The sequence below is a fragment of the Rhinatrema bivittatum genome, chromosome 5 (assembly GCF_901001135.1).
Source record: "Rhinatrema bivittatum chromosome 5, aRhiBiv1.1, whole genome shotgun sequence".
In the NCBI taxonomy this organism is placed as follows: Eukaryota; Metazoa; Chordata; class Amphibia; order Gymnophiona; family Rhinatrematidae; genus Rhinatrema; species Rhinatrema bivittatum.
In genome coordinates, this window is record NC_042619.1 from 348632593 (window position 1) to 348655131 (window position 22539).

The 22539-nt window shown below is 42.7% G+C and overlaps 1 protein-coding gene across 5 annotated transcripts in view; it reads right to left on the reverse strand.

The window, feature by feature from the left end:
* The window catches only part of ERCC5 (ERCC excision repair 5, endonuclease), a 104931-nt gene that overhangs the window by 70182 nt on the left and 12210 nt on the right, over nucleotides 1-22539 (reverse strand). For all 5 annotated transcript variants that reach the window (XM_029604524.1, XM_029604523.1, XM_029604526.1 and 2 more), the window contains exons 6-10: nucleotides 16724-16784; nucleotides 16192-16335; nucleotides 13523-13730; nucleotides 9343-10293; nucleotides 3593-3846 (exon numbers count right to left, since the gene is read on the reverse strand). In XM_029604524.1, the coding sequence (XP_029460384.1) occupies nucleotides 3593-3846; nucleotides 9343-10293; nucleotides 13523-13730; nucleotides 16192-16335; nucleotides 16724-16784 (1618 nt within the window). The remainder of the gene's footprint in view (nucleotides 1-3592; nucleotides 3847-9342; nucleotides 10294-13522; nucleotides 13731-16191; nucleotides 16336-16723; nucleotides 16785-22539) is intronic.

The following is a 22539-nucleotide window of genomic DNA, read 5'->3' on the forward strand; positions in this document are numbered from 1 at the left end:
ACAAGAGTGAATCAGCCTAGTACCTGGTAAGATATATTACAAACAGCTTTAGCCTATTTGAGTCAACTATCTGATGTTAATCCTGCATATATTCCATAATCCAAACTACTGCTATCTGTACAGATTCATTAGCAGTGCAGTTAGACATGCTTGGGCACTATGAAAGCCATAACTATAGTGCATAAAACCAACAGATGCTAACAAAATGAGGTAGAAACAGAATATATATGAAGGCGTGCCAACAGCAAGGTGAAAGCCTATGAAAAACTAAAACAGGAACAGTACTCACACCCTGGTGTGTAAGAAGAACAACCTTGCTTTGGAGGGCCAGTCCTGTGGTCATTACAATAACTATGGAAAACGTGGACAAATCTCAGATGGTTATCCTATTACTCCTCAAGCACACAAAGCAGCAGGCTCTTTTGTCAGGCTCCTTTCATGCACAGGTGCTCAGGCATCTGCCCTGGTGCTATGAAGCTCGTACCTAGTGATGTTATCGTAACAGCAACAGTACAGCTCTGGGGGGGGAAGGACCCACCAGAAACAGACCCCAGAGGCAGCAAGAGGGCAGACTCTGCAATATGTTATTTTTGTTTAATATTATGTATATTTTTAATATTATGATTTTTAATATTATTAATATGATTTTTTAATATGATTTTTTAATATTATGATTTTTAATATTATAATTTATGTATATTTTTAATATTATGTATATTTGTTTAATTGTTCAATCTGTTTGATGTAATTTTCTGTTCCTTGTTCTGTGTAAACCGAAGTGGTATGCACAAGTACATGAACTCCGGTATATAAAAGCCTTTAAATAAATAAATAAATAAATGTTGCTCATATCCTCTCAGCAGTTCACACATTAAGGTAACAGTGATGATCAATGGCTTAGTAATCTGATGCCATCTACCTGGTAACATCACTGGGGGCGAGAATAACAATAGTCTGGCGCCGGTGACATACTCTTCCAAGGTCATAAGCAGAGCATAAGCCGAGGATGTGTAATCCGCTATCTAACTAGACAAGGTTCTCTTGGACATAGCAATTTCAGGCTTCTTAGGGGGAAAAAAGAAACAAAAAGCTGGATGGAATTTGTAAGTTCAGCTCCAAATAAAAAGCCACAGCTCACTTGCAAGCCAAAGTGATGAAGATGAAGGGACCATTCACCTTTATTGGCCTGGGGCCATCGGAAAATGGTGGAAGGACTTGTTACAGAAATTACTACAGAAGTGGGGGACTAGAATAACGAGACAGAACAACAACAATAAGCCTTTATTACCATACTTCGGATAGACAAACAAAACCTATGGCCCAACCAGACTGCCCACATAAGTACACCTGCTTATACTCGATTTTCTCACCCAAGCAACTTGGTCTCTTCACTATGAAACCCAGAGAGAAGAACAGAATGTCACTGTTTCAGGAAATCCAAAATGGTTTGCAGCTTATCTCTGCTGGTGCACTGTGCAGTTGTTGCTAAAATTCTCGACCTTGCTGGTTTCTTTATAGTCCTTTCACACCGACAAAAATTATATACGATGTCTGTGCACGCAGATCTTAAGTTAAGAATATAAGAACATGCCATACTGGGTCAGACCAAGGGTCCATCAAGCCCAGCATCCTGTTTCCAACAGTGGCCAATCCAGGCCATAAGAACCTGGCAAGTACCCAAACACTAAGTCTATTCCATGTTACTGTTGCTAGTAATAGCAGTGGCTATTTTCTAAGTCAACTTAATTAATAGCAGGTAATGGACTTCTCCTTTCCAATTATTTTTGTAGTTATCAACAGAAACCCTTTGATCCGACAGCTGGCATACTCAAGCTATGGGAAGTACCATCTTTGCTTAAGCCAGTCATGGCTGATGACTGCTGGGTTCACTTCTTGGCATCATTTTGCACTAATGTGCCTCTTTTTTTGTTGGGCTCCAATATGGCATTTGTACCTGGGATGATGTTCTAAGTCTTGGCAATGATCATCTCACGGACCTTTTGAAGTATTCTCCATTGTTCACTGGACAAATGTTGAATCCAATGTAGACCAGTGGGTTGAGTTAACACCACTCAAGAAGCACCAAATTAGAACAAAGCTACACTTCTAGAATAATGCGGAGTCAGAAGAATTCCTTGAGATTTGTGCATAATTAAGGAACCAAATATGTATAATGAGGATTTTATCAAAAGCTGGAATTCCATTTTAAACAAATGCTCCTCGGATTTGATCTACTACTGATAGATACATCTAAAAAAAAAGTGTTAGAGAATTTTAAGATGGACATTGACAATGATTTGAGTTATGACACATTAATTGGTGATTTCAATAAGAGAATGGACGATTATACACAAGACATTAAGAAAATGAAATGATGATAACGACTATAAATTGGTTCCATCAATCCCTGGGTCTATAAACAGACCCAATCATTTTTATCACAAAAGGATGTCATTTGCAGAAGCAGGGAATAGAGAAGAATTGAGGAAGAACATAGTAGAAAGCACGTGAGGAATAGTCTTATGACCCTCCCATCTATTCAGACCACTTCCCCCCCATCCATCCAGTATCAAACAGATCGTTTCTGGACAAGAAGTAGGGAGTCAAAGCAATGTATACAAGGGAGGTCTCATCTGAGCAGGAAGATCCGATACACAAGAGGGAGGGGACGGTGCAGGAGATAACTTTTCTAATTGGTCCATCCGTAATTAACCTAACAGTGCTTTTGGTAATAAAGAGGAACCTTCTTAATAAAGGGATTTCTTATATAGCTACTGAAAAATATAACATGTTTTAAACTAGAGTCTATGTTTGTAAATTCATTAGGAAGTTGCATGTCACACGAATCAAAGGAGTGATCAAATAATGCTGTGATTATCCTGGGAATTTTACAAACCAGAAAATATAAAATGTCTATTGGAACTGAAAGGTCAATTTAGGTTTAATTCCTTTTTCAATTTTGGAGTGCAAAATGTATATGTTCCTGTAATACAATCTAAAATAAGTCTCCATTGCAAAGGCTTATTTTATTTTATCTATATTACGCTTTTCAACACTTCAAAGCAGATTACATTCAGGTTTCTAAATATTTTATTTTTTAGTTATTTATTGTTTTTAGAAATGTTGTATTTTTATTGAATTTTATTAGTCCTAGAAATATTTATTTTTCTAATTGTTAATCGCTATGATAGTTTATTAATCGAATGGCAGGCAATCAAATCAAATACATAACAGCTTTAAATAATTTCTGCCGTCCAAGGTCTGTATTTCTCAAGATATTTGTAGGACTACTTCTTGCATTCTTAGCATTCCAGATAAAAATCTTTTTATTGTAGATTTCAGATTTTGCCAGTCCTTTCAGTTCAACCAGCTTCCTGACCTGCTAGAAAAACCCTACACTGCTTTGAAGTGAGAGATTTTCGACACAGTGCTCCTTCTTGGCAGAGGAAAATAAAAGTTGTAGTTAGTACCAAGCTGTCTCAATGACCTTTGTAAATCCTCACAAGTCTTGCAAACCTGGCATTGAGTTCTGAGGGTCTTTTACAACAGATATTTAATTGAAACATAAAGACTTGCAGATCAGTTTTATTACCACATTGATATCCTGCCATTCATTCACGATAGCATCCCTTTCCTTTCCAGCTGCTTGCCGCTGCTCAATATCTTCAGTGCTGTTCTTGATAGCTGCGTCTGCGTCACTGCTGACACTGTCCATCTCTACTGTGGGACCTCCTTTTGCAGGAGCAGCTGTGATCTCTCCCTCATAAGTAGCCTGTGAGGGTTTCTCAGTCTCAGAATGGAACCAAGGGGCACAGGTTGTGTCTGCTTCCACTTCAATGAAGCTACCTAGCAAACAAAGCAAACTCTTTCTTAGTAAGTCAGGAAACAAACTACTCTGCAAGTAATAAAAAGGCCCCACAAAAATCACAGGTGCTTACCTGTAACAGGTATAGTTGTGATGGAGAAGGTACAGAGAAGGGGAACCAAAATGATAAAGGAGATGGAACAGCTCCCCTATGAGGAAAGGCTGAAGAGGTTAGGGCTGTTCAGCTTGGAGAAGAGACGGCTGAGGGGGGATATGATAGAGGTGTTTAAAATCATGAGAGGTCTAGAACGGGTAGATGTGACTCGGTTATTTACACTTTCGAATAATAGAAAGACTAGAGGGCACTCCATGAAGTTAGCAAGTAGCACATTTAAGACTAATCGGAGAAAATTCTTTTTCACTCAACGCACAATTAAGCTCTGGAATTTGTTGCCAGAGGATGTGGTTAGTGCAGTTAGTGTAGCTGGGTTCAAAAAAGGTTTGGATAAGTTCTTGGAGGAGAAGTCCATTAACAGCTATTAATCAATTTTACTTACGGAATAGCCACTGCTATTAATTGCATCAGTAGCATGGGATCTTCTTAGTGTTTGGGTAATTGCCAGGTTCTTATGACCTGGATTGGCCACTGTTGGAAACAGGATGCTGGGCTTGATGGACCCTTGGTCTGACCCAGCATGGCAATTTCTTATGTTCTTAGGTGTTCTTCAAAGACGGCAGGATACCAGTCCTCACACATCATCGGATGGAGCCTGGCATGGAAGAACCTTGACTGAGCTGCTCTGAGCAGGCGCATTCACGGGAGGTCCCCTCAGTCTTTTAAACGTAGAATTGAGGAACGGAATTAAATTAAGAACAATAGCCATGAAGTGGAAACCCAGGTCTGCACAGCGGCGGGAAAGTTTCATAAGGCCTGGCATCCTGCTGTCCTCGAAGAACACCTGTTATAGGAAAAAACAACTCTGCTTTCTCCCAGGCAGTCCCTCACACGAGTGAATCCCTAAGCTACAGATCGCCTCCCAACAAAACACTAAAATAAATGCGAACAGGCAGGTTTAGCCCTATTCGTTCTGTTAATGGAAGTAACTGCTGCGCCATGCAGGTCACTCCCATATCACAACTCCCATGTAGGTCACCCCCATATCACAACAACTCCATGCAGGTCACTCCCATGTGTTAAGAATAGCAGCTATTGTGCTGTGCAGGTTATTTCTCACGGAGAAATGTTACACCCCTTTTCCACATTACCAAATTCAAGCTTTTAGGGGATCTGCAATGTTTCTCTCTTACCCTTTTAAATTCACCCACTTCTCTCGTCCTCACCGCCTCTTTCTGGAGGGCACTCCAGTCATTAACCGCCCCTCCCTGCTAAGAAATATTTCCTGATGTTAACTCTGCGTCATCCCCCCCCCCCCTGGAGTTTCGTATCATGACTCCTAGTCATACAGTTACCTTTCCAATAGAAAGTGATGTTTCTGCATCATTAATATATTTCCCCTGCGCCTCCTTTCCTCCAAGATATACATACTTAGATCCTTAAGCCTCTCTTCATACATCTTCTGAAACAGACCCCACACCATTTTGTTGATCGCCTTCCTCTGGACCCTTTCCACCCTGTCTCTATCCCCCTTGAGATACGGTCTCCAGAGCTGAAGAGAATACTCCAGGTGATGCCTCACGAAGGACCTATACAAGGGCAATATCACCTCTTTTTCTGCTAATCAGGTTATTTCTCTTTATATGCAGCCCAGCATCCTTCTGCCGTCACATTGCTTTGCTACCTTCAGATTGCCAGGCACAACCACCCCAAGATCCCTCTCACTGCTTTTGTCACTGTGCATAAAAAAACGGGACCGATGCTGCTGCTTCCTGGCCCTCGCCCGACGCACATCAGCAGCTCTTGGTGCAGATACCAATAAAAGTGGGAGCTCTTTGCTTTCATCATGTGAGAGGAACTGGATTATGCTCTGTCCCTATGAATACCGATACACCGGCAGCGACTGGCGCGGTTCGTGGCTCCTCAACATCTGTGCTGAGCTTTTCCGTGAGCTCTGGATGGGTTCAACGCGTCATCTTCCCGCATGTGGAGCATCCTAAGATGTTACTGCTGTACTCAAGGCACAGCACACATTTTTCAGGTGGGAACGTAACCAGCAGAATGCGCTGTTACTTGGGGTACTTCAAGAAGTCAATGGTCCTTTTCTGTTTGGAGGACAGATTACAAAATAGCCAATGTGAAATCAAATGGCAATGTTCAAAAACAAAAATGGTTTTGACTGATGCACTGGTACCGAGGTAGGCACAGAAAGAAAAAAAACATAAGAAAAAGTTGACAACCCTAACTGGGGAAATAGAGGGAAATGGAAAATACTTTGACCAGGAGGTACCATTTGGAAAAAAAACAAAAGGAAGGATTTTTTTTTTTTTATGAGACTTTGCATCAGTGAATGTTGATGAAAAATATGAAACAGAGGAGGAGTATCCCAGGACGAGCCTGTACATGCTCAGCAGAGCCTGTGAAAGCTCGGAAAACTGTGGGTAGTTGAAGGTTTTCACCGGGGTCCTGTATGGTGACACCATCGATCTGCGAGGTCTCTCACATCGAGCTTGTTCCCTGAGAAATGTGTGTGCTTTATGTTAGTACTTACAGACCACTATCCTCAAACCAAGGTTTAACCCATAGCAGCTTATAAAACGATAAAAATACAATAAAATATGAAACCTGAATAATCTAAAAATACATACATTTCTTGTTAACAGTTTAGCTCACTATATATATATATATACATATACACACACACACACACACACACATATATATACACACACACACTGTTAATGTATTGCCCCCAGAAATATCAGAAAAGGAATTGTACAAAAGAAAAGCACATTAGAAGTAGCGTACTCCAGATAACATAGGCCGTCAAGTCTCGCCCTCTGTCAGCTGCACTGCATTACTGTGTGGGTAACTCCTTTATCTGCATTCCTTGGGTGCTGGAAGGGTGAGCAGTTAAAGAAGAAACCGACAGGTTCAGGGCAGTGACCAACAGTGGCTCAAGCTCAGTGCAATATTCAATCTAGTCCATGGCAGCTTAAGTCAACATTTCCTTCCAATGCTTCATCTTTTCATGCAAAATACTCAGTAACAGGCAATCAGATATACAGAGCAGCCCTAAAGTACTGGAATAAAAAGAAAAATGGGTATTTTCTTCTAATGAACCCTTGTTAATTTGATCATACTTATGTGGACAACAAACCAGAGTGAACGGACTGCATAAGAGCCCACTGATCTGAGGATACACTGGGCCACTGGTTCGCAAAGAACCGTAGCCTTCCCCTGACCATCGAGTCCATCACCGCTGTTATAGGGGACCGGGCTATGCTCCCTGTGAACCCAGTTAAAAATCCCATTCCAGGTTTTGAAAGGCATTAGCCGGGCCTTTGGAGCTCTTTGCTGCCTGGGATGGCCACGAGAGTTCTGATGTTATGGACGGGAGAGCAAGACGCTTCCTCTTGCAAAACAAAGATTTCTTCCGTCCCGATCTCACACATCTCCTAGATAAGGAGGATGGGTGGAGAGCTGCAGAGGGGTCTCATGATGGTCCAGGGGTTGGGCCACCGCATCTTTCCCCTTATCTCCGAAGAGATATTCTCTCCAGTGCACGGCATTTCCGGCACCTTCCCTTGGAGATCTGAGGCCTGCAGGCGCCTATTCCTACTGCAGAGACCCACGGTGCAGTTTCAAAAACACTGCAGGTCACGTGAGTTTTCCACCCTTCAGGCCTTATGTACCAGCAACATGAGGGTGTCCTGCTGCTGTTGAAGCAGCTGCTCGGCCACTTCTTGCACCTGATTTCAGATGTCCAGTTAGTACTGACTCATGCAGAGCTGGTAAGAAGCTATATGGGCAATGAGCATAGCCCCCTGAAAAACACTTCCTCCCAGGAGCATCCATTGCTCTATGATCTTTTCCCCAAGGGCGCTGAGGAATGGGTCTGAGAACGCTTGGCTCAAGAACAGATTCGCCCACCACCAATTGGTGGGGCAGCTGACACTTGTCGAATCCAGCAGCCCTCTGGATGAGATAAACCGTGTCCGCCTGCAGTGATTGTGAGGAGTCTCTGTGCAACTGAGGATTTAAAGCTCCTGAGGCAGGATTTATTTAGGTGCAGGGTAATCTGAAGCTGTGATAATCTTCCACCTAGGAACTACATTTCCCAGGATTCCTAGGGGGCAGGATGATGCTACCTGGCTGCTATAGGTTGATAGTTTCCATAAAAAGGGCAGCAAACAGACAGACAACAGAGAAGGGGAGAAGGACAGCATAGCCTAGTCTGTCTGCCATGGAGCAATTCTTGGAGGCTGAGGAGCCCAAGCCAGATGAACTTCTGGTTCAATGCTTTCCTTTTCACCGGAGAACTACTCTAGTATAGTTACAGCTTAGTCACTTAACGGCAAACATAACTTAGCTCAGAAGTTCATCTGGCTTGGGCTCCTCAGCCTTTAAGCATGATGATGTCATTTTGTGGGCGGGTCCCATTCTCTCTGAGGACTCCCTCCGTTGTCAGTTTCAGTTTCATGGCGATTCTTTTTCATTTTTTTTTTTATGTTTGTTTCAGCCCAGGATTGTCTCTCAGGGCACCCGATGCTAGTGGGCTGCCCCTCACCCTCGCTGCCCGATGGAACGGCGTCTTTTACCGGCTCTGCCGTTAGCATGATGATGTTATGTTATGTGATAGTCTTCTGGAAAGTGCCCTGTGTGATTTATGTTTTGGGAAAAACTATTGATTTTGAAGTTTCTGTAAAACTGCCTAGAAAGATGTAATAAAAAGGTGTTTAAACTTGTGAGTCAGTGAGACGTCTTGGGGCTGAAGGGAACAAGGAAGTAATGCCACAGGTCCAGGCGCAGGGGATAGTCTCTCAGTAGCGGGTCAGGCAGAACCCTGCCTTTGTTTGTAAGAGGGTCTCTAAATACCCGGGTAGACCTAGGCTAGCCTTTAAGCTTCCATGCCCCTACAGTGCACAAGTCCCACAGCACCTATCTAGGAAGAATCAGCTGGAACCAGGTCGTGCTGATTGGAGGTCACCTCAGGAGCTCAAGCAGTGCTTCCAAACTTCTCCTGTCTTATTTTCCTTTATTTATTTATGTTTTTACTATAAGCAATCCCCTGAATGGAGATGCATGTCCACCATATGCTGGAAATGGAGAATACTGGCAGGCTAATGTCGGGGACAGGACGTCAGCTTTACTCCATCTCCTTCTGCTGGTAGAGCTCGACTGGCCTGCCCTAGTGCAGAACAATCAAAGTCGTGAATCAGACTGCACGGACAAATTTTGCTTAGATCACTTGATATCTGAATAAAAAGATAAGCAAAGAATGCAGATAAAGGAAGATTGGTCAGGCCTGTCCACGAAACAAGCCATCGTCTCTTTAAGCTAAATGATAGTAATGTAGAAAAGGGAATAGAATCAGCGTGTGAACTAAAAGAACGCGGGCGACTAGAGAAAAGATACGTACCATCCGAATCATCATCTTCTTCGAGATCGCTGGATTCAGCCTTCATTGCTATTTCAGAGTCTCCTGTTCCTCCTGGAATCACATGTTCTAAGGTTAATGGCTCTGCCTTGGTCCGACTGCTCCTTGCCTGCACACGCTCGGATTCTCCAGTGCCTGCCAGCACGCTGGGGTCTATGCAAGTGCTACTTGACGGAGGAGTATCTCTGGAGGAGTCACTTGATTTGCTCCTAGCGCCTGTATCCACCTTGGCTTCACTGATAATATTCTCCGACAGAGAATTGTCACTGTTGCCTGACGCGCAGCACCACGTGCTGTCCACATCTCTTCTTTCTAGTGCTGGCAAGTCATCTGTGACATTTGCTCTACATTTTTCATCGGGAACGATGACCTTTTCTAAAATTGTGGTTTTTTGGCCTGCTTCAAACTTTTGTGTAAAACGGGGGTTTGCTGACTGAAGGCAGGGTTGGAGGAGTTCTTGTTCTTCTCTGAATTTGTGACCCTTTTCATCCTCATCCAAAGTGTTAACCAGAAGCAACCGCTTCCTCGCGCTTTCCATTTCTACTCCCTGAATTACTGGTTCATGGCTACCATTATCGTTTTTATCCTCCTCATTCAAAGCCTGCTGAACGCCTCGCAGAGTCTTGGGCGAGAGGCCGTCATCAGCTCCACCGGTGGAAGGCTGGGGGCTGTCCAGATTAAGAGAGAATTTCAGGCTTTCTTTCTCTGCCTCCTCCTCCTCCGAGCTGCTCTCCAGCATCGCTGCCTGGATAGCCAGCAGAGTTCTGGGAGAAGGAGGGGCTGCATCCATTGCTCTCTCTTCCTCAGCCCAAGATAACTTTTCAGCCGCGTGAGTTTTGCTCAAAATTTCAGCACACTTAGAACGCCCAAGCGATTTGGAAGGAAGAGATTCAGCTGCCGTTTCTTCTACTTCCTCTTTCTTTGCTTTAATACCTTCAAAAACAAAAATAAATGTGTTAAATAGTTTAAAGTCCCATTTATTAGCACAGTGTTCATGACTGTTCAGGCTTTTAACAGCTACTGTTGTAAAACAAAGTAACTGGTTCCAAGCTGCAACTCAAGTGACTCTAGGACTAGGTATATTTGCAACAGGTCAATTCCTGTTGACCATTATGCACACATACTACTTTATAAAATTTAACTGAAGATTAAAAACAAACGTCTGGAAAACACTCATGCTCCACTCTTCTTTTCCCATTTTTTAGTGAAGAATGGAAAGCACGAGGGCCACTCCACAGGGCCCATCTTCAGGCGAGTCCAGTGGTGTACAGAAATTAGATTCTTTTGGTAGACATTTGTTTATTTTTATATACCGACATTCGAGCTGAGATATCACATCGGTTTACATTCAGGTACTGGAGGTACTGAAGATGGGCCCTGTGGAGTGGCTCTCGTGCTTTCCATTCTTCACTAAAAAAATGGAAAAGAAGAGTGGAGCATGAGTGCTTTTCAGACGTTTGTTTTTAATCTTCATTTAAATTTTACAGTTACATTTTACAAAAGAAGTATTTATTTATTTTTAACTTTTATATACCGACATTCTTGCATTAAATGCAAATCATGCCGGTTTACAGTGAAACAGAAAAAGCAGGAAAAAAATTCCTTAGTCGAATACAATGAAACAGCTTAGTTAACAAAGGAAACATAGAAATAAATTTTATATATACACAAAGGTTTGCACGAAGGGGTGCACACAAAGGAGAGATCCCCTTTGTCGCGCCCCTTTGGCGTGCGACGCCCGGCACACGACGCCTGGTGTTGAGGCTTTCTTAACTATGTATGTATGCATAATGGTCAACAGGAATTTACAATTTAACTGCCTGCGGCGGCGCGGCTGCGTCTGGCCCTCGAGGGGTTGAATTCTATACGGGAGACTTATAACTAGTGGGTTTGCCAGTGTAGAGAGGTAATGAGGGCAGTCAGTCCCTCATACCCCGAGCTATTTCCTTTTCTAAAGCCCCGGGATGCATCTTCAGTGACGGCGCCCTCTCTGGTCACCTGTCACATCAGCAACCCATGTCACTCCCCCTAAACCTTAAAGGGCTGAAGTATGAAACACTAGTTCTAGACCCTTTATTAATCCCCCCCAGTCATCACACAACTATATTTTCCTTCTCCTTTAGTCACACAACAGGATTAAGAATTCCTCCCAAAACATCAGAGTTTAGGGAATTTCACTTAGCTTCAATGCAGGATTTGACACTGGTTGGTGCCCGAGTCCAGGTTAAATGGCCATTTCCATTAATTTTAGTAACCGCATTCACAGTTTTAAGGTTTCGCAAATATACCTCCTATGGGCTTATTGCCATGTATTTCTTTTAACTAAACCTGTACTTTCTTCTAAGGGCCATTTAGTTAATTCTGTGTAACTTGCAAACTTTCTAGCACAGGACGCTTGAAACCTTACCTGCAGTTTTTTCTAATGGCCATTCATTTAGGAAGATTCTGCTAACTGCAACCCTCTAAAAACAGTACTCTTGGACTGAACTTAGGTTTTTTTTTTAAGTAAACCACACGTTAACTAGTCTGTGGCTGTGCTTGTGAACAAAACCAAGCTTCTTTTAGGGACAATTACTTAAAAAACCAAACAAGAACAATGTCAGTGCTTCTGCCTGCTATGGAGTATTATCTTTTTAGGTAGATTACTTTTACTTTTCTCTGGGTCAGAGGGGGATTTTTTACAGCTAAAACATTTCACAATCAGGTTTCTTGTGTCCTTCTGTTCACTGAGAGTTTTAGATTACAGAGTCACAGTATAACTTGTTACCAAAGGAACCCACAACTCCTACATTCATAAAGCTTCTCAATGTTGCACAGCTAAGCTTAATCTCCCTGTTCTTTTTCCATTTAACGTAAATGTTCAACAGACTCGTATATAGATCACTTTGGCTTTTCCCTAAAGTTAGTCTTCAGTAATTAAAATAAGACTCTTTCTCTTTCTGGATAAGCATAACGTTTTAACTTAATTTCAAAAGTGGTTTTTCCAGTCAGACTCCTCCTCCTCTGTTGCCACCTCCTCCTCCTCCACAGCTGGGGGACTGCTTGCTCCCCCCCATTTCCTTTTAGAGTTACTGCAGACACTAAAAAGTGTTAAAGCAGCTACCAAAAGAGATGCGACTAGCCACACCCAATGCTCATTCATCCCTGCTGGCCCTCAGCCAAAGTCAGTCCCCCCTCCCGGCCACCCTACGAAGCCTAGAAATATACCCCGAGGAGCTGTACAAAACCCAACAGCCTTTCTTCCGAGTAACAACTCCCAGAACCTAGAAATAGTCAGACCATCAGCAAGGAATTCTGGGGGTTGTAGTCCTAAACCACAGTGATCTCAATTTCTCGGCTCTGTTATTCTAAGACAAGGAAGAAAATGCTGCTATTTTAAAGGCTCAGTCCCTTTTCTATGCAGGAACTACTCCCAAATCATCATACTGACATAGAAACATAGAAATGACGGCAGAAGAAGACCAAACGGCCCATCCAGTCTGCCCAGCAAGTTTCGCCCTTTTTTTTTTCCTCATACTTATCTGTTACTCTTGGCTCTTAGTAACCTTTTGGTTCTATTTCCCTTTGGCTCTATTTCCCTTCCCTTCTTGTGTCAGAAATTTTGTGTCTAGAAATTTTTCCTGCATGGTAACTCCTAATATGGAAGCTAACATAGTGTAACTACAGCAAGGGTTATTTTTCCATTATATGCATCACCTTGCACTTGTCCACATTAAATTTCTCCTGCCATTTGGATGCCCAATCTTCCAGTCTATCAAAGTCATCCTGCAGTTTATCACAATCCTCTTGTGATTTAACTACTTTGAATAATTTTGTTTTGTCTGCAAATTTGAACACCTTACTCGTTGTACCTCTTTCCACATCATTTATAAATATATTAAAAAGCATCGGTTCAAGTACAGATCCAGATCTGTCTCTTGTTTTTATCCTATTTCCCTTTAAGGGAAAAGGCACATTTCCTGAAATAAATGTACAAATGTAATTATTTTATTCAATCTCTATAACGTTCAGCACTGAGAATAAAAATACTTAAGATATGAAGCCTGTACTGTAACATCTCTACAAAATGGGTCTCTAATAACCATACTGAACTGTGCTCTATATATCTTGTCCAGGCTCTCCGTACGGTATTAGTAGAAATAAACGGAATGCTTAAAGTTACCTTTTATCAGAATATAATGAGAGGCATCTTCAGAAACCAGCCTCCGGGTCTCCATATCCTTCATGAAGCCCCCTTCATGCTCATACTGGGTTTGGACTTCTCCAGAACTCTGCTCATTCATCTCTCTTTGCACACTCCGGATATGCATATTCAGGCTGTTTTTCTTCAAGAGCCCTTTCAGCTGATACTGAGAGAAATCATTAGATTCCTAGAGAAAGAATCTAAGTGTTAATAATTATTCAGGCTAGAAACTCCATAACATCATGCTTTTTTTTTTTTTATCATCTTAATGATTGCTGCAAAATAAACAAACATTGAAGCCAAGTCCCAGTTGTACCAGGTGCTACTGGCTTGATTAAAAGGAACTTCCAGGTGCATTTAGACATTACCTGTGCATATGAACTACAGACAAAACCCTCTTTGGCACAATGCAAGTATTAAGAAGGGAATTAGCAGTGAATTTGATCATATTTAACATTCCCCTGGCTTACAAGCGAGGTTGTGCCAAATCAACCAATTTGGAGATATTACCCCAAAATTGATCTGTTTCGAATGGAGACCACCACACGATTTGTGACACGAGATTTCATGGGAGGCAGATATGAGCATAAAAACATTCACTAGGTCATGCAGAGAAGACCCAATGGGTCTAGGTGACAGTCTCTGGGATCTTGCTGCACTGAATAAAATAGCACTAAACATTTTTGCTGAAAAATGTCTGAATCAGGCTTCCTTACATTTGTCCTTCACCTGTTGCTACCAAACTCTATATGCTAAATACAGAATTTAAAGGAAAATTAGAGCCTCAAAAGCTCATACATATTGTCATACCTGGACAATGCTCATGTTGGTCCACTATAATATTACATGTTATTAAAATAACACAACTGCCTTGAAAAGATATTAACCTCATCGATTCAGAAGGTTAGTGAGTCTGAAATGCTTCCCTGAGGGTGTGCAACAAACACTAGAGTGCTACATATACAAGAAAATGCCATACTGGGTCAGACCAAGGGTCCATCAAGCCCAGCATCCTGTTTCCAACAGTGGCCAATCCAGGCCATAAGAACCTGGCAAGTACCCAAAAACTAAGTCTATTCCATGTAACCATTGCTAATGGCAGTGGCTATTCTCTAAGTGAACTTAATAGCAGGTAATGGACTTCTCCTCCAAGAACTTATCCAATCCTTTTTTAAACACAGCTATACTAACTGCACTAACCACATCCTCTGGCAACAAATTCCAGAGTTTAATTGTGCGCTGAGTGGAAAGGAACTTTCTCCGATTAGTTTTAAATGTGCCCCATGCTAACTTCCACGAAATACCTCTCTGCAATTCCAGGAGTTGTGCCAGCTGCCGTGCGCTAAGGCTGGAACCCCCAGTTTCCAGTGGCAGATTTTACGAGATTCTGTGAGCAGAGTTAGCAAATTCTGTGGCAGATTTTTCTAAGTTCTGCAAAAACTTTGCATAAAGATTCACACCTCTGACTATGCAAAAAGGTCAATTTTTTATTTAAAGCTATTCATGTTGTTTTTAAACATTTAAACTAGATACAAATAAAAAACTTGCCCAAGTACCAAAATCAACAATTTATCAGGTTATGACATGGAAGTTAAGTATTTAATTGTGATGTCATTTTTGTTTTGAAATGAAAAAGTGCAACTGGTACGTACAGGGAACTTACAGCTTGTCATCACTAGTGCTAGTTATTAGAGATGTGAATCGGAACTGATATCGGAGCCGATTCTGGTTCCGATTCACATCTCTACTAGTTATAAAATACTTCTATGAACTAAAATGAATGCCTTTCTGGCAGCCGAGAGACATCAGCAGTCGCAGACTTCTAAAAACACATCTGGGTCTTTGCACAGGATGTATGAGAGGCCACACATGCAAGTACAGGAACCTTTGTATAAAAGATGAAATTCTTCTAAAAGGAGCACGAGTCTTTGGTTTGATTTAAAAGATCTTTCAGGGATCAAACATGCTGACTGCTTCACCTACTCCAAGGTCACCTCTCCCTGCAGGACAGGACTAGGGAGCAGAGCGCCTCTTCTGTCATCAGCTGGAGCCTCAACCTCACACCCAACCACCTGTCTTCCCTGCAGACTCTTCACCATGGGAGGGGCTTGAACGGCGCCGAGACTGGGCAGACACTCTTTCGTTTACTTCCAAAGACTGAATTAAAGAGGGGGCGGGGGGAAAGATTCAAATATGTAGATTCTGCAGCAGGTTGTGAAATATACCGTTTCTTCCATAGCAGACCGCCCAATGGCAGGATGCTAGGGAGCACAGACTATAACCACCTGGAGCTGACGCAGGAGCCTTTGGGCTGCTCAAACGTTCTGTAGAGTCTGGCACTCTACCAGAAAAGGAATGCAAGAAACTAGAGAAAATTCAATTTTCATGTAAAAATGAATGTCCTTTTGAGAACATATAGCACTGTATTTTAGTGCCGCACATCCCTTATGAATGCTTTAACCTTGCAAATTGAGTTGGGAAGCCAGCCTAACAAACAAACAATTGTTATAAACTGGATAAAAGCATTTCTACCAACTTCAGTTTTTGTCAAAATCTGGCTATGCCCTGGATATGCTGCTCTTTCAAAGACATGCACCAATGGCTCTCAAATCCACACGCAGGTACTTCTCTAAAGACATGTGCTTTACTTCTGGCATGGGCTCAAACAGGGTCCTCCGACGCTTTGTAAACTCCTTCATATCCGTCAGGATTTCATGCTTCACTTCTGGAGGGAGGCAGGAAAAGTCTTCCGACTCAATGTCTACAGAATGAGGATCCTCAAAGAATTCTTCCTAGAAGACATCAAAATGTTTGTCCTTTAACATTCAGCAAAACCTATCACTGCTTTACATGTGTGACCTACATACTTGCAGGACAGTGCAATCTGCTACACACCGTCCACACAATTATGCATGACCTTACAAACCCCACACCCTATCACAATTTCATTAAAATATTCTACCAACGTGTTACAAAATAGTCCAAACAAAAGAAGCTTTTCTATTTAGTAAAATCCCACCCAAAACAAGTCATGTCACTGGATAGAGGAATCTAATATTTTCTCAGTCTGCTTAAGGTTAAAAATCAGTAGGCAAGAGGGAGGAAAATCATTAACATCCTTTTGCAATAAACAATGAAAAAAAGATCATTTCCAGAGCTCGAGAAGATAATGTACATTACCTGTAGTAATCGTTTCTGAGTCATTCTTTCTTCCCATTCCTTGTCATCTTCCTCTTCTGAGCTGGTGAGAAAAGAGGGCCACATGTTTTACAAAAAGGTACAATTCTGAGCATTACCTACCAACAAACAAGAAGAAGGTGTGGTCGTATAACAGCTGCCATCCAACAGGAGCTCAGTGTTGCCAGATGCATGATAATTATATTTGTATGATCATTTCAAAGATCATAATTTTAGAAATAATCAATAAACGCATGTTAATTTTGAGCTACTAGGCAGCGCAGCGGGATGCCCAGGCCAGGACTTGCCTGCCCTAGCTGTACCAATACTGGACACCTGACAAAAAAGGGGAAGGTTGTGGACCGGAGGAGTGGTAAAGACAGCGAGACCCGGCCATGCCCCTGCCTGGATAAATGCTTCTCGGTGAGCGCGGTACACCCCCTGCAGTCTGGTGGTTTGCTTTTTTTTTTTTTTTAAATCTCTGGTAGTCTGCACTATTTTGTGGCCAGCACGAGGTGAAGTGAGGCAATTCACAGACAATGGAGGGGAGAAAAACCAAAAACTGAAAAGGAAACAAGGAGAATTTGAGTTTTGCTGTTCATTTCATTTCCTTGAATCCTGCTAGATCAGTCCAGATACGTGGATTTATGCCCCTCTGCCAGCAGATGCAGAGAAGATATCAGTTTTCTGCCAACACCGAAGGCTCTTCAGCAGGGAACAGATTTACCAGGTGGGTTCTGGATTGGACTCCTCCTTTATCATCCTAGACTAGCACAGATGGCATGGGAAGTACCCAAGCCCAATCTAGCCTGGGTAGGAATAAGACAGGGCTGCCCTTACAATCCCTGCTCCAAAAGGTGGCAGCTGCTTTAGCCTGCACATCCAAACTGTAATGTTCAGTGGGAAAAGTGTAAAGACAACCAAGTGGCCGCCTTACAAAGAATCTTCCAGAGTAATCGCTGCGGCCCCTGCCCAAGAGGATGCTTGTCAAATGAGTATAAAGGGACTTCAGGACCTATATTCCCCTCAGCAAGTAAGCTGAGATTGCTTTCATCCCATTGGATCAAGGAGGCAATGTTGATGCGACCTCCTTCTTGCAAGGTCCGCCAGACACAAACAACCTATCGGAGTTCCTAAAGTCACTGGTCACTTTCAGATATCTGAGGAGGCCTCAATGAATAACTAAAAGGCAAAGAGATTTATCCTTCCCAAGACCAAGTGGCTGGATAGGGGGTGAGTGTGGTGCCAGCCCTAACTTCATCGTAGGGCTCAACTCCCCGACCATCAGAGCCAGAGGGGGAGAGACCAACCATCTACTGACCTCATCAGTCTGCGACAGCTGGCTTTTTAAAAGAGCCCTGCTGAAAGTGGGCCTTCCTGCCCGCAGGCCCGATGCCAAAGGGCTGCACCTTCAGGTGCACCAAATGTGCAGCTGATAGCAAGGCCTTCCCACGACCCCACAGACAGCCAAGATCACTGGGTATCCCTATACACCATCCTGCCGGAGCTATCTCTTAGTCACATAACTGTCCTCACAGCATGCACCCTGCTACTGCTAATCCCATCTGCAAGATGTGCTACATATCACCCTAAACCACAGCCTATCACAACTATCACTGGCCAAGGCAAATACTCAACATCCTACAAACCCAGCCCACATGGATCAAAGACCCCAGTCAGATGCCTCCTCTGTCCTCCTGGAGAAGCCTATCTCAGGAACATCGTACCACCTGGACAAGCAGACTCCCCTAACATAAGAATACTGCTCTTAAACACTTGTCCATTCATAAAAAGATCAATTACTTACTGTGTATGATTCACAACTAATGACCAGGCTGATATCTTGGTCCTCACAGAAACATGGGCACAAGACACAGATTTCCCTCAACTTAACTAAATCTGTCCCATTGGTTTCACTTTTGCACATACAAAGAGAAAGGTGGCGTAGCCATTACCTCCAGAAAAGCACTGAATGTTAACATTAACCCCTCCACAACAAGGACGAGATGAAACCATCTTCTGCAGGCAGATACCCACCCCACATGGGGGCTTCTTGTATTACACCGACCACCATCAAAACAGCAAGAACCCCTTGTACGATCTCCTGCAACCGATTTCTGAAGTTTCTCTGGAATACCCTAGGACCCTGGATCCTGGGCAACTTCAACATCCATGTTGCACCACATCTAAACTTCCCACAGGAAGTTTAGATGTGGTGCAACATAGAATCCCTGGGCCTAATTGATGAACCAACCCATAAGGCAGGCTACGTCCTTAATTTATAACTTGCCCCACCAAAACAACTACTGGAAGGCTCACTGGATAACAAATAAACGATTCAACTTTCTTGGATGGAGCATTACCTAGTACTTTTTGACTTTCGCCCACCCCCAGTAATGAAATCTAACCTGGAAATGACAGCTCACTTTGACCTAGAATCCTTCCTAATTACCATAAAATGTACAAATGAGAATACCCTGTGTACCACAACTCTAGTTGGCAACTGATACACTAATCTCAAAACTACCATGTGGCACCATGAAAAATCTCACCCGTTTATAGGTCCCTGGCAAGACCTCATTTGGAAAACTGTGTACAATTTTGGAGTCTGCACCTTCAAAAGGATATAAACTGGCTGGAGTCAGTCCAGAGGGTGGCTACTAAAATGATCAGTGGTCTTCTTTCTAAAATATATGGAGACAAAGTTCTGTATATGTACACTCTAGAAGAAAGGCAAGATAGGGAAGATATGATAGAAACATTTAAATATCTCCAAGATTTCCATGCATAAGAGGTGGGTGCCACGAATGTGACCCCTAAGCTGTGACATGCATTACTAGCATCAGTAGTGTGGGATATACTTAGTTTTGGGTACTTGCAAGGTACCCTGGATCAGCCACTATTGGAGACAGGATGCTGGGCTTGATGGACCCTTGGTCTGACCCAGCATGGCATGTTCTTATGTGAACCCACTAGGTCCATGCAGACAGCTGGTGGACACACTCTTGCTGGGACAGGAGCTGGAGCTTCACCTGTACCAGCCTCATCCCCTGTAGGTTGAGCCTTTGAGTTCCAGGGGCCGGCAGAACTTCAGAGAATTTCCCAGTATGGGCCAGGGATCGAGGCAGGCAGTGAGAAGACAGGTCTGGGTCCAGGCCAGGGATAGAGGAAAGCAGTGAGAAGACGAAATCCAGGTCCAAAGCAGCAGTCAGTACTGGAGAAGCAGCCCAAAGACAAGATGAGACACCAAGGACAAGGCAGATCAGGCAGGGCGCAGACAGACACGGACCAGAGAACAAACAAGACAAGGGCAGACACAGACTGAACAAAGGCAAGGCAAGGCAAAAGGCAGGGAAGCGAGGTAATAAGGAGACCCAAGAGCAATATGCACTGCAGACAAGACAGGGGACCTTTCGCTGAGGTGAGGATCCCCGAGTTCCTGTAGGGCTTAAATGGTCTAGGGTGACTGATGTGGTCAGGAGGTACTGAGAAGGGTTTCCATCCATGGGGCCCTTAAAGCGGGGGAAGGTGCGCACGCGTGCCGAAGTGCATGCACGGGAGTGGCAGCGCTCGTGCTGCGAAGCGTGGCATTTGGGCAGGCCAGCGGCGACCTCCAGCGAGTGTGGCCATTTGCAGAACCTCCCCGTAACCAGCCAAAAGTTACACTGGACTTCTTTCAATGGAAAGACGGCTCTAGAATGAAAGCTTATTGATAAGGGTGAAAGGGGGTAGACTTAGGAGTAATCTTAGGAAATATTTCTTTACTGAGGGGGTAATGGACGCATGGGAACAGCCTCCTGGGAAGTGGTGGAGTCTAGAACAGTATCTGAATTCAAGAAAGCATGATGTCATCTGGGTGCCGGGTCTAAGAGGTCGATGACACCGAAGACTTTAATCTTACACTACCTGAAATAAGTCAATACAAGTCACAAGTACATGGCAAGCACCCAAACATTAAATAGATCAAGATATTTTCACTTATTAATAGCAGTTTATGGATTTTTCCTCTGTGAACTTATCCAAACCTTTTTTAAACCCAGTTACACTAACTGCTGTAACCACATCCTCTGGCAATGAATTCCAGAGCTTAACTACGCGCAGAGTGAAAAAGAATTTCCTTCGATTTGTTTTAAATGAGCTACTTGCTAACTTCATGAAGTCCTCCCTAGTCCTATTAAATGAGAGAGTAAATAACCGATTTACATTAACCTGTTCAAGTCCTTTCATGATTTTGTAGACCTCTATAATATCCCCCCTCAGTCGTCTCTTCTTCAAACTGAACAGCCCTAACTTCTTTAGCCTTTCCTCATAGGGCAGCCGTTCCATTCCCCGTATCTTGGTCGCTCTTCTCTGTAGTTTCTCCAGTGCAACTACTATATCTTTTTTTAGATGTGGCAACCAGAACTGCACACAGTATTCAAGATGTGGTCTCACCATGGAGCGATACAGAGGCATTATGACATCCATTTTATTCACCATTTCCTTTCCGAATAATTCCTAACATTCTGTTTGCTTTTTTGACTGCCACAGCGCACTGGTGTATCTATAGCATGGGTTATTTTTCCCTATATGCATCACCTTGCACTTGTCCACATTAAATTTCATCTGCCATTTGGATGCCCAATCTTCCAGTCTTGCAATGTCCTTCTGCAATTTATCACAATCCGCTTGAGATTTAACTACTCTGCATAATTTTGTGTCATCCGCAAATCTGATCACCTCACTTGTCGTACCTCTTTCCGGATCATTTATAAAAATATTAAAAAGTACCGGTCCAAGTGAGATCCCTGAGGCACTCCAAAAATCCAAATACATCACATCTACTGGTTGGTCTTTGTCCACATATTTATTCACCCCTTCAAAAAAATGAAGCAGATGTGAGGCAAGACTTCCCTTGGGTAAATCCATGTTCTGTGTCTTTCTATATGCTCTATGATTTTCATCTTGAGAATAGTTTCCACTATTTTGCTCGGCACTGAAGTCAGGCTCACTGGTCTATAGTTACCCGGATCGCCCCTGGAGCCTTTTTTAAATATCTCGGTTACATTGACCACCCTCCAGTCTTCAGGTAGAGTGGATGATTTTTTTTTTCCATTTTTTATTTTCAAGTTTCAATATTACATATATTTCACTTTTACATTAATCATCAACAAATCAGGAAATGGATTTTTTAGAACTACATCCACATAACAATTTTTAAAATATAATAGTTCCTTTCCTTCATTACAAAACCATAACGGGATTCCTATACAGGAGCAAGTCTCCTATATATTATTTACCAAAAAGATGAGAGTAAGCAGAACATTTAATTCTATAACCCACTGTATTTAGGAATCAGGTTCTTCCCCTGGATTACGTCAGGCTTCCAAAAATCTCTCCAAGTGTTCCGGTTCAAAATAAACATATCTTTTACCTTCTATGCTCATACCCTGTTTCCCCGAAAATAAGACCTCCCCCGAAAGTAAGACCTAGCAAAGTTTTTATTTGGGAGCATGCCCGTCGCACAGAACACCAGAGCATGCAGCTGTGATTTTTTTACCCTGCAGGATTCACAGTTAGTTGTCATCACAAACCAGCATAACCAGACAACTATTCAGAATATAATAAATGTTCATTTTTTTGTTCAACAATATATGTGAATTCTTCTTCATGGAAAAATAAGACATCCCCTGAAAATAAGGCCTAGTGCATCTTTGGTAGCAAAAATTAATATAAGACACTGTCTTATTTTCGGGGAAACACGGTAATACATTTGCAAGGGAACCTAACAACAGTCTGAATACCAAATGTTCTTGCTTGATTCGCTAACAGAAACTTTT